Source organism: Heterocephalus glaber, unplaced genomic scaffold, assembly GCF_053883595.1.
Source record: "Heterocephalus glaber isolate CG9 unplaced genomic scaffold, H.glaber_assembly_v1.0 deba00000896, whole genome shotgun sequence".
In the NCBI taxonomy this organism is placed as follows: domain Eukaryota; kingdom Metazoa; phylum Chordata; class Mammalia; order Rodentia; family Bathyergidae; genus Heterocephalus; species Heterocephalus glaber.
In genome coordinates, this window is record NW_028258170.1 from 1723624 (window position 1) to 1737302 (window position 13679).

At 32.7% G+C, this 13679-nt stretch overlaps 1 protein-coding gene across 1 annotated transcript; it reads right to left on the reverse strand.

The window, feature by feature from the left end:
* Window positions 1–870: 870 nt before the first annotated feature.
* Window positions 871–1779, reverse strand: LOC147828866 (olfactory receptor 5T2-like). Its single transcript, XM_087207853.1, has one exon. The coding sequence runs from the start codon at window positions 1777–1779 to the stop codon at window positions 985–987; it is 795 nt and encodes a 264-aa protein (XP_087063979.1). The 3' UTR covers window positions 871–984.
* Window positions 1780–13679: the final 11900 nt, after the last annotated feature.

A 13679-nucleotide genomic window follows, 5' to 3' on the forward strand; every position in this document is an offset into this window, starting at 1 on the left:
AATTTTTATTTTATTTTATTTTTTTGGTACTGAGGATCGAACTCAGGTCCTTGCACTTGCGCAGCAGGTGGCGAAACCACTGACCTAAACCCCTGGCCCTCCTGGATTATTCTTACTATAATTTTTTGTTCATATTTGGCTAATTCAAGAATTGAATGGATATTTAAGTTTTAATTACATATTTATGGAAATTTTGAAGTAGATGTGGATATTTTGATGCATGAATATGAGCAGTATGTGACTGATTTAGATATATTAATATATTTATCATCCTATACCTTTATCATGTCTTTATGTTGAATACATTGCTACTCTTTTCATTTTTTCACAAATACTATTTAATTTTTAAAATTATAACACTTTATGTGCTATATTTTATTATTTTATTTCCCCAACTTGACTAGAAGGGATTCATTTTTCTCTCTAGTATCTAGCAATAATAAATGCTTGTCTTATTATTTTATCAGTTTAATATTACTGAAAATCAATTAGGCACAGCAGTTGTCTACCCCTACTATACCTCAGCACGTCAGTATATTAATGTAAATGATAATTAGATAAAAATTAAAACCTTGATCCAATATGACCTTTGTTCTTACAGAGAAGACAGATTAGGACACAGACACATCAGGCAGAAAGGCTACATGAAGACAGAGGGTAAAGCTGAACACCCAAAATCCACAAGGAGAAGACTCCGAAGAAAGCACCCTGCCAACACCTTGGTTTTTGATTTCTAGTATCCAAAACCAAGAAAATGTATCTGTGCTGTTAAAACAATTCCATCTATGACATTTTCTTATTTCAATCCCAGAAAACTAATGGAACCAGTATTATCATACATGAACATATGCATTCATGTATGTGTGTATGAACTCAGAAAGAAAGAAAGAAATATACACAAGTGTGGAAAACTGCATAGACTAAGATCTTTATTTGTAAAGTTTCAATAAGAATAGCAACACTGTTTATCTAAAACGAGATTCTTCAGTTCAAATTTTGCTGAGAAAAATTCACTTGATCCCTACACACACATTTTCTGAACAGTCTTTTTATTGCCTTTTTGACATCTTTGTTCCTCAAACTGTAGATGACAGGATTCAGTATGGGAATGACAATGGAGTAACGCATGGACATTATCATGTCATGCTCCATGGCATAGCTGGTACTCGGTCTCACGTACATGAAGAGGGTTGTCCCTTGATAAATGGACACTCCACTTAGGTGAGAGCCACATGTAGAGAACACTTTCCTCCTCCCTTCAGCAGAACACATCCTCAGAATGGCCAAAAGGATGAAGTCAAAGGAGATGAGGACAATCAGAATGGTGACCACCTCAATGGAGCACACAAAGAGAAAGAGTAGCAGCTCATTGGTATGAGTGCCAGAACAGGAAATGGCAAGAAGAGGAGGGATATCACAAAAGATATGTCTAATTTCATTGGGCCCACAGAAGGATAGAGCGAAAACTGCCACTGTATATACTGTGGAATGCAAAAGTCTCCCAACACAGGAAGTGGCAATGAGTGACACATAGACCCTGGGTGTCATGCTCACGGAGTACAGTAGCGGGTTGTAGATGGCTACATAGCTGTCATAAGTCATTGCTGCCAAGAGAAAGCATTCTGGAGTCCCAAAAGTAACAGCAAGAAACATCTGCGCTACATATTCAAGAAATAAAATGACTTTCCTTTTTGACATAAAATCTCCTAATATTTTTGGAGTAATAACAATAGAAAAACAGGCATCCACAAATGATAAAACACTCAAAAAATAGTACATTGGGTTGTGCATCTGGTAATCCTCAATGATCAATAGAATCAGCCCTATGTTTGCCATAACAGTAAAAAGGTAAATAGGTAGAAACAGGAAAAAGAGAATGGTCTGCAGGTGAGAATTGTCTATGAAGCCCTTGAGAACAAATGCTGTAACTTCAGTGTTATTGTTTATACTGAAACACATAGGAAAGACTTGAAGACATTCAGAGGGTTACAGTCCATATTCCTATGAAAATACTGAACAGTGCTGTATGTCCAGGGACCATGCACTCTATGTATTTATTTTGTATCAATATATAATGTCTAAACAGTAGATTAGGAAACAATGTCATGAAGTCGGTCAACGTTTGATTTCTCCAATGCAGATACAAATGGGAGATGTAAGTGTTCACTCACAGTCTAACTTGGTAGTATTTCTAATACATCAGGACAACTGGCTAAGCTGTCCTCATATTTTTTAGCTGGTACTATATCACAGCTTATTAAATACATAGTCAGCAAGTTAGAAAAGAGTTCTGACAAAACTCATCAGATAATGTCAGGGTACAAATCATAGGGAAAGATTCTTAGAATTCTAGATCTTTCAGCAATTTTGTAAAAATAATTTGTTATACTGTCCTACAGAATGAGACCATTATTTTACAACATCAGTGTAAATACTGAAGGACAAAAATATCACTAAAATCTAGTTTATATATACAATATGCCACATTAAATTGATTCTACACAGCAACTGCTTCCTGTATTATAGTATTGAATAAGTTTTCTTCTAAATTTTTCTATCTCTAACAGGTCCTATTGAGTTTGTCTAAATTGGGTTAATGAATATGTAAGGGAAAAGGTGGGCCATAAAATTTATATGAGAATGCATGTTTATTCAAATTTCTTTCTTAAGTACATGGAATTCCTTTACCTTTTTAAACTAGTTTGTTTTTCATTTTAGTTTCTTCTGAAAATTTAAATTCATGGCATTCTCTATGTTTTTGCACTTTCATATCCAGTGAAATTCAGTAGAATTATTCTGAAAAAAATATAACAAAGGTTATTTTTAAAAGTTGCTATACTTAGTTAATATTTACGGAATCTGTAAAATAGCGGCAAGGTAAGTATTCATGAAGTTACAACTAAATATGTCACAAATATCATAATTAAGTTATAATGCTCAATATTATTTAGAACAAGATTCATAACAAAAATTAAAAGCAAAAAAGGGCTAAAAGAAATACGGAAAAGTAGAAATCTCCCATCACCACTCTTCCAATTAAACACACTATGTGTTAGTTACAACTATATTTGAATTCATAGTCTCTATTATTTGTTCATAATACAGAACTATTTATGAAATAGATTGTATTTAAGTTATGTATGTCTACTCTTTACATACCCTAAGCCATAAGACATTTGGGTTAGTTTTAAAGGTGCTTAATCAGAGACAAATTATAATCAATAAAATTACTTAGATTCATCAATATGTTAGGCTCCGTTTTCAACAGACTGACATAATTTCCATCAGTAAAGGAGTTGTTTGTGTTAGAAATAGTGATACACTGGGAAGAAAGATGCATAGCAACCATCATTTGATATAGGTCTTTGGAATTATGTAGGAGAATTGTCAAGATCAGGATAAAATATTTTCATAATTATTGAAAATAATAAAATAAAACAAACCTACAAAAACACTGTTCTCAACTGAGATTCTTTCCTTCTTTTCTTCTCTCTTTTTTCTTTTTTTCCTTTTCTTTCTTTCTTTCTTTCTTTCTTTCCTCCCTTCCTTCATTTCCTTTGTTCTTCTTGTGTTTTTTCCTTACTTTCATTGTTTATTATTTTAAATTTGGTTTTCTGAAAAATAAATCTCCTTTATTTGCAACGTAACAATAATTTTGAAGCATATTGTATTAAAAAGGATATTGTAAAATGAGATTAAAATGCTTAACAGCTCTCAACACTAACAATAGAGAGACCCCTGATTCTCACACATGTGTACCCCTGTATCTTCATTTCCTCCCATTCACACAGCTCTCCTCTGTTACTCATAGAGTTTCTTCCTCCAAATGTCAAAACTGTCTTGACCACTGATATTTTTAATCCTAAGAATCCAAACCATGCAAATGAAGACTATGTATAGGAGTCAGGATGGTAGAAATCCTTAAATACAACTCAAAATCATGAACAAATTTCATGATAGATAATCTTAAAAGTCTGCAAGATGAAATCATCACAAACACAAATACAAAAATGGATTTACATATGCATTCCTTAAATGATAAACTAAAGCTTTTTATAAAAATGGGGAAAATATTGATATAGACAGTGCAAGAAAACTCATATGGCTTATAGATATATTTTCAGAATAATTTGAATAATGTAAATATAAAATTATATTCAACTCTCAGACAGTCCACAAAAAACTTAAAACATTTTTAAAATTCTGTAAATACTAAATGATACTGAGGTGCTGAAGCAAAGCCAGCAACTGTGCTTCATTGGTGGGATTATTAATAGTATAGCCTCTTTGAAAATCAATTTGTAAATGTCTAATAAGTTTATATATATAAAATTAGTGTACAACATAAAACCAGATGAATTAATATGAGTCAAAACCATAAAATTCAGTGAGAAATAAAGTCAAAGTGGCTGAACAAGTCAGAACTGTGTAATAATGATTTAAAATATCAGCAAAATTACAGTAGATTTTGTTAATGAGGAATTAAATATATACTTCAATGACAACTTGAATATGGATTCAAAATTGCAGTTATGCTTACCTACAGTAAAGAAGATAACTAGATAGAGTCAGGACCATATTTCATATGAAGAGGAAGAGATAAACAATCAGGTTTTATTTCATAAACTATGAAATTCTAGGGAAAAAATAAACCAAAGATTGAATGATGTCAGTATTTACAGTCAATTTTAATCCTATTTTATATTATTCTCAAAAATATATATTTCCATTTATAAAATGCAGTTTTATTTTTAATATTTATCAGTCCCCTTAAGGTTAATAGAATCTACTTAGTTAATTGTATTTTTAATAATATGTGTAATTGGCAAATACAACTAACATGGTTACACCAAAATTTGAAACTTTTACAAAATTATAAATATATTTAAATTAAAAGATATTTTATTAGATATAATAGACACTATTAAATAGCATACCTATTAACTGTGGAGATAGCATTCAAAGTCAGGAACTTCAAAGAAACGACAATTTTTATGAGTAAAATCCTGTTTAGAGTCATTTCTATTCAAATAATTTGAGTTACAATTCACATGCCATAAAATTAAAACATTTAAAGGGAACAAATAAGTGGCAATTATTATATTGATAATGTAAAGCCACTATTCTGGTCTGGTTACTAAATATTGCCAGTACTACCACCACTTAACCTGTAAATGAATTTACCATCTACCCATTCCTAAGCCCCAGTTATTACCAATAGGTGTTTCTGTCTTTATTGACTTACCAGTTTCTGGTAATTTCTGTATGTCAAATTATAAGAAAAATGACGTGCCTATCTAGTACTTAACATATTAAAAATTCACATCTATATGATAAATGTCAATATTCTACTATGGATTCATCCTTTCTTATGTTTATAGATATGCTTATTCCACCTTATTCCTCCCAAAATGGAATTATCACAGCTATCTTAGGCTCATGGGACAACAATATAACTGATGGAGAGCAAATAAGTTAGTTGAGAATTTATACTTATTTTTAGTTTATACAGACCTGCTAGGCACTAATAATAATTGAGATCCACATTTGCATAGAAGTGATACACTACAAATATTGCTGTCTGGAGGATATGAAGAGATTCCTACAGGGATTTGTAGTCACAGGATATTTTAGTCTATCATTGGCCCCAAGTCATAGAATTAGCAAATTATTTAGTATAATTTTTATATCATACTCTTCAAAATTGTAAGGATTGTCCATAAGCAAAAACTAGGATTTGTGAATTTAATATAGTTTTTTGTTTCACAGGCCTATCTTGTAAATATGTAACATAGTCTACAGATGTATTTGAGCAGCTCATTAGAAATTTAGATGGGCACAATCAATAGAGCTTAAAAAATTTCTAAAAAGAAAAGTAGAAAGGTAAACCTCATATTATATATTAATGCAAGCATACTTATACTTAACTTTTTTCATTCACTTACCCTTTCTTTCTCTCTCTTGGTTATCTGTTGAAGACCTTAGCTGATAACATAGTTCAAAATGACTCCTGAGTGTTTTTTGAAACTTGATTTTTTCCAATGTAAATTACATATAGAATCATATGCTAATTGCTTCATTGTGGATCATTAGTTTCCAAGTCAATAATTACTAAAAATTTTCTAAAAAATTAAAACAAAATTCAGTTGTATGGATTTCATTACTATTAGAGAAAATAATTTTGTAATTGACTCCCAAAATAAATGTAAACATCATGTACTGAAAAAATGTACTAATACAAGAAAAGAAGGGGTAAAAATATGTGATAAGTATAGAAACCTGAAAGGGGTATATGTAGTTAAATCATATTTATTTTAGGCATTTATTATAGTAACCAAAAGGGACTTGAGTTATATTAACTGCAATTAATTATTTAAAGTGTCCCATGCTCCCAAGTGGTCCTATTCATTCATTTAACAAGGATTTATTCAATGTAAGCACATTGTCTTGCATGTCACAATATTTTTAAGACCTGCTGAAAGATGTAGCCAGATAAAAAAAAAATTCAATGTGAGAAGCATACAGACACACAAACCCACACATAATTTATGAAAATAAAAGGATGCCTAAATTAGGTTTACCTGGGATTCAGATTTTCAAAGCAAATCCACTTGTCTTGCAGTTCTCGTCCATCTATTTTTGGTCTACTATTCTTTCCTCATCTATAATTTTGGATCTCATGAATTTCCAATACAGTGGCTTTGATCTGTTATTGCTAGTGTAGCATCTGTTATTACTTGGCATAGGGCTGTTCCAGCTATCATGAACACCCAGCTGTATTATGATGCTAATAAAATTACGTGTGGTTTTGAAGACAGTTGTGGGTATTGTATAAATTACCTTCCTTGATGGGGTGGAAATTAGAGCTAAATTAAATCAGATTATTGTTATACCTCCTTAGTGATTAAAATCTTTTTTATTAGCTGGAACCTGGCAGCATAGTCAGGATTGGTTTAGTTCTTTATATCTCTAAAGCTACCCCAAGATAAACAATTTTCTCTGCAATCTAGTGTATTATGCAGACCTCTTATACTCATCTCTTCCTCAAACACTTTTACTGTCTTTATAGTGAGAGTAATCAATTAGCATCTTCCATCTCTTGAGGTTTGTATTTTAATTGCACCCCAAGGTCTATTTGTAAATTGCATTCAAAATATCTCCAAAGTGAGCTTTCAGGTGTATGGTCCTTGATTTTGTTTATTTCATTTTACACGGCCAGGGACATATGGAAAAAATTTAATGAATAGAGTTTTAAAAACATGTTTGTCTTGTTTATTTGTAGATATACACATGATGTTTCCTAAAACATTACAACATTATAGAGAATCTATAGATATATTCTACCCCATCCGGGTCTTCCCAAGCACACTCACAGAAAGAAATGAGCTTTCTATGCACTGATTTAATATTCTCAACATATTTCAATATTACCTTCATACCTAGGCTGACAAATTAGGCCTGATTAATTTCTGATTGCACCCAATAGCATATACACAAAATCTTTTACTGAAAACATGAGTGTGACCTAGAAAAAGCATTTAGAAATGCAAAATAATAATCAAAGTGACGGGCTTGGAATAATGCTCATGGTATACTCAATACTCCTCAAATTGAATTCATTTCATCATTTTCTATTTTGTTTGCTGGCTTATTTATTTTAAAACAGCTCCCTGAGCCAAACCACTATTCTTATTTAAGTTTGTTGGGACTTAAGATTGGCTCATAAGAGTGAAATTTTCAAAATACCCCAGAGTAGGGACTATGCTTTCAATACCACTAAGTTACAAGATTTCATAAGATGTGTATACTTGTTTCTTCTCCTGAGGTTTTTATATTCTTTGTAATGCTTGCCTATTTTTTTTAAATTTTGGTACATGTTTGCTGTGCATGACAATCATATTCCCCATGGGGAGTTGGTCCATGTACAAAATAAATCTTCATTAAAAAACATTTTCTCCATCTCTTGGTACCCTTCCCTTTTGCAAAGTATCAATCTCCCTGTTTCCCAGTAGCTGAGTTTCTTTAAAAAAAATTAAAATTGCCATACTGGAACAAGGCAGATTTTTTATTCCCAGGGGACAATTATCTTTAATTCTACTTGTCAAGTTAAAGAATTTTAAAAATGAGTAAATTCTATTACAGCTGTGTCATATATCACTTATTAAGACAAATGTAAAGTATATTATATTTTTTCTTCTGTATTGTACAATTGTGCATCTTGATAAAATAAAACTTTGGAAGGATGGGTTGGATTCTCAAAATCTCAAATTTTTTCGTTCATTCTTTTTTTATACATTCAACACACATTAATTAAACAGCCACTGAAAGGCAACACTGTCTTGTGAGAGACTACAAAGATGACAATGAGACAATTTCTACTGTCAAACTGCCTAAAACTTGTTCAAACTTCAAAATTTTCCTGAGCTATCTAATATTCTGCATTTGGTGAAATGTGTGAACACTGATGTTTAATTGTCAAAGGACTCTGGTTGGCCTCCCCATAGGATAAATGTGCATTATGTAACTGCTAGCTCAGTTGCATGCATAGATTCCCAAAAATACAATTAAATTTCCATCAAGCATTTTGACTTATAATATATATATATTTTTAGCCTTATCCAATTTCTTGATTTGCTTGAATCATCTTCTCTAATTCTAACATCTTAGATAATCATACTAGAATTATTAACATGAAATTTACATTGATATAATAATATTATTAAATAAAGTACAAACTGCCCATTTTCCATTACAGTTCTTTTATTCCTTTTCAGGATTCAATCCCACATCACTTTGCAATTAATTTCCTGTCTCCTTAGTCACCTACAACCTTAACTCTTAAATATGCTTTCCTTTCCTTTCCTAGATATGATAGCTGTTTAAGGTATTGGTCAAACACTTTTTAGAGTGCCTTTCAATTGTGGCTTGTTGGATATTTTGTTACAATTAAATTGAGGTTATTTATTATTTGAAAGAGTTCCCAGAGAGGTGATGCATGTATTTTTTTTTCACCTTATATCAGGACATATGACATTGCATTAAATTAAAACACTTAAATTAATGGGTGTGATACATCTTCACTATAAACTTATGAATCTTTTATTTATAATCAAAATATTTATAAATATTTTTACTTTAAAATTTTACCATATACTTTGACCACGCCTTTTAAAGTATGAGACATTCCAATGTGGTTGATTAAATTTTTATGGGCCTTTTACCAAAATATCAGTTTTATCATGTCCCCCACTTTGACCATTTACATCTGTACAGTGAAATATCTCATAGAGCTAAATAATCCAAACATAATCTTAGTTGATATTTATTTTGTTATGATCCATGAGGAATACTTCCTCATGCCTTTATTTAATATTGATATGTCAATCTCTAATAATAATTGAAAAACTTATTCTAGAGTGGTTATTTTTAAGGTATGTAAAGAAATAGAGAAATTTTTATTATCTTTATTTATTCATTGCCTCTTAACTATGAAATGTATCAGAACATAGTATGTGAGACAATCATATAAAATAAACTCACCAACTTCTTCAACCAGTAAACAGTGAGCACATATGATGTGATAGTGGCTTTCTTATCAATGAAGTAAGTAAGATGCAGTGATTTCCTCACAAGAATGATGTCCAGATGAGGAGATGGAAATGAAAGTAAAATTTTGCAGCTCATTTTTACAATGCAGTGTGTAATGATAGAGCAATGGAGCAAGGTATTCAATTTTGCAGAGCAAGGTTTGTTACTTGTATACATTATCTATTGTACATCTTATATGTGGCCCAAGAGTATTTCTCACCACTCATTTCAGCCTAGGCAAGTGAAAACATCAGACTCCAAAACATGGTCTCATCCAGTCCATATTTGGTGAAGTGAAGAACGGTGAATCCAGGCCAACTTGGTAAGTATCAGGCTTGTATGACAGTTTATAGAGAACTTGTATCCGGGAAAAAAATAACATAATGGGAAATAGCTGCAAAGACAGTGGTGATATGAGTTGTGGAAATCTGGGTTTGAGAAACTTGAAGGATAACTGAATAAAAAAGAAACTATTTAAGGGACAGAGGTATAAGAGGCACAAATGTCCTTTGACAGAACGAATATTTCAAGTCAGGCTTTCTTAGTTATCTTGGTTAGCTTGAGGAAAATTTTATATATCACACTGTGTTCTATAAAGATGAGCTGGAATAGAATTGAAAAAGTTTGATAAGTAATAAGGTCTAACATAAATACATGCATTCTTTCAATAGAACTTCCTGTGTTTTTCACAGGGGACTTTTTCCAAGACCTGCTGCAGATACAAAATCTGCAGATGTTCAGTCTCTTATAGATGTGGTGTAGTGTTTGTATACAATCTATACATATCATCTCAAATACTTTAAATCATTACTTAAAATATCACTCCTAATTATTTATAATAAATAATAGGATGTAAAGTTTATGTAAATTGTTCTTACACTATAGCTTTTGTGTTAAATTTATTATTTTTTTGTATTAAATTCTTTTATTGGTACATTGTAGGTATATAACACAATTACAATTCTCATTGGGAATGTACCTTTACATAATGCATCTTGGTTTTTATTTTTTCCCCATTCCTAGCCCTCCCTTTACACCCTCCACCCTTCCATAGTTACAAAGACTTTATTTCCATTTTTTCCATTTCTCATCATTTTTTCTTTCCCTTCTTTCCTTTCCCCTGCCCCTCCCACTATCCTTACCCCTTTGGACCTTTTCTTCCTATTTTACATTTTCAATTATTCAGTCTAATCATTGGTACATTTTAGGTATACAATACAATGACATTCATCATTGGAAATTTGCACCTTTACATAGTCTCTCTTGGTTCTTATTTTTCACCCTTGCCCAGCCCTCCCTTCAACCACTCCAGTCCTCCCTATTTACAAAGATTTTGTTCCCATTTTTCCATTTTCTCATATTAATCCCATTCCCTTCTATCCTTTCCCCTAGCCCTCCCACTTCCTTCCCCTTTGCCCCTTTTCTTCCTATTTCACATTAGCTATTACACATTTAGTCCTTATTTACACTTTCAGTTTCTCACACTAGAGAAACTATTTGGTATTTACACATGTGTGTCCTATTTATTTCACTTACAAATATCACCTCAATGTGCATCCACTTAGCTATAAATGTCTGTAATTTCTCATTTTTTATGGCTGAGTAGTACTCCACTTTATAAAAAAAACACATTTTCTTTATCCAGTCTCCAGTTGATGGACATTTGGGCTGTTTCCAAGTTTTAGCTATTACAAACTGTGGTGCTATGAACATGGGTGCACATATATCACTGTTTTTTTAATTCTTTGGGGAAGATACCCAGCAGTGGAATAGCAAGTTCAAATGGGACTTCCAGTCCTAGTTCTTTGAGGGATCTCCATACTGATTTCCACAGTGCTTGCACCAGTCTACACTCCCACCAGCAGTGGAGCAGGGTTCCTCTTTCCCCACAGCCCCACCAACATTTGTTATTGGTTGATTTCATAATAGCAGCCATTCTTTCTGGAGTGAAGTGGAATCTCAGCATTGTTTACATTTGCATCTCTCGAATGACCAGTGACATTGAACATTTTTTCATGTATTGATTTGCTATTTCTATTTCTTTATCTGAGAAATGTCTGTTCATTTCAGCTGCCCATTTTTGGATTGGGTCTTTAAATTTGGAGGTCTGATCTTTTTAAGTTCTTTATAGATTCGAGATAGTAGACCTTTATCTGAGGAAGATCAGGTGAAGATTTTTTCCCACATTGTGGGTTGTCTCTTCACTCTCCTGGTGGTTTCTCTTGCTGTGCAGAACCTTTTTAATAAGAAGAGATCCCATTTGTTGATTGTTTGTGCTAGTTCACGGGAAACTGAGGTTTTGTTCATAAAATCTTTTCCTACACGGATTCTTCAAGGGTTCTACCTAACCTCTGTTCCAACTGGTTCAGAGTTTCTGTTTTAAGACTTAGATCTTTAATCCATTTCGATTTTAGTTTAGTGCATGGTGAGAGATACAGGTCTAGTTTTAATCTTTGGCAAGTTGAAGCCCAATTTTTCCAGCACCATTTATTAAAGAGGCTATCTTTCCTCCAGTGAGGGTGCTTGGCTCCTTTATCTAAGATGAGATGGCTGAGTGTGTCTGGTGTTGTTTCTGCATCTTCTAATCTATTCCACTGGTCCTCAAGTCTATTTTTTTGCCAGTATCATGCTGTTTTTATCACAGCAGCTTTGTAGTATAGTTGCAGGTTGGGGATTGTGATACTCCTTGCCATGTCTCTGTTACCTAGAATTGCTTTTGTATTCTGGGTCTCTTCTTGTTCCAAATGAATTTTTGGATTTTTTTCTCGAGGTCTATGAAGTATGCTGCTGGGATCTCAATTGGAATTGCATTAAATCTATATAGCAGTTTTGGAATATGGCCATTTTCACTATATTAATCCTTCCTACCCAGGAGCAGGGGATGTCTGTCCATTTTCTGATGTCATCTTCAATCTCTCTTTTCAGAGTGCCATAGTTTTCAGAGAAGAGGTCTTTTATTTCTTTTGTTAGGTTGATTCCTAGGTCTTTCAGTTTTTTGGATGCTATTGTGAAAGGAGTTATTTGACCTATTAACCACTCACTGAGTCTATCATTCATGTAGAGGAAAGCTATTGATTTTTGTGTGTTGACCTTGTAACCAGCTACTTGACTGAATTTGGTTATTAAGTCTGGAAGACTTTTGGTGGAGTTCTTGGGGTCTTCTATATAGAGTATCATGTCATCTGCAAATAATGACAATTTGACTTCTTCATTACCTATCTTTATTCTTTTATTTCTTTCTCTTGTCTAATTGCCGTGGCTAGTGTTTCCAGAACTATATTGAACAAGAGTGGTGATAGTGGACATTCTTGTCTTGTTCCTAATTTGAGTGTGAAGGGTTTCAGTTTGTGACCATTTAGTATGATATTGGTTGTTCGTTTTTCATAGATGGCTTCTATCAGTTTGAGGTAGAGACCATCTATTCCAATTTTTTGTAGGGTTTTTATCATAAATGCATGTTGGATTTTGTCAAATGCTTTTTCTGCTTGTATGGAGATAATCATATGGTTTTTGTCCTTGGCTCTATTGATATAGTGCATTACATTGATTGATTTGTGTATATTGAACCATCCCTGCATCCCTGGGATGCATCTCACTTGATCAGGGTGTATGATCTTCTTGATGATCTTCTGCATTCTGTTTTCCATTATCTTATTAAGGATTTTTGCATCTATGTTCATTAGTGAGATTGGCCTATAGTTCTCTTTTTCGGTTGGGTCTTTCTCTGCTTTGGGGATCAAGGTGATGCTTGCTTCCATCAATGAATTTGGGAGTATTGCTTCCCTTTCAATTTCACTGAAGAGTTTAAACAGTAGTGGCAGCAGTTCCTCTCTAAATGTCTTGTAGAATTCAGCAGTGAAGCCATCAGGGCCTGGGCTTTTCTTAGTTGATAAGTTTTTAATTCCATTTTCAATTTCATTGGTTGATATTAGGTTGCTCAGAATTTTTGGGTCTTCTTCGTTCAACTTTGGTAATTCATATATATCTAGGAATCTGTCCATTTCTTCTGTGTTGTACATCTTATTGGCTTATAGGTTCTGGAAGTAGGTATTGATGATCCTCTGGATTTCTGCTGGGTCTGTTGTCATTTC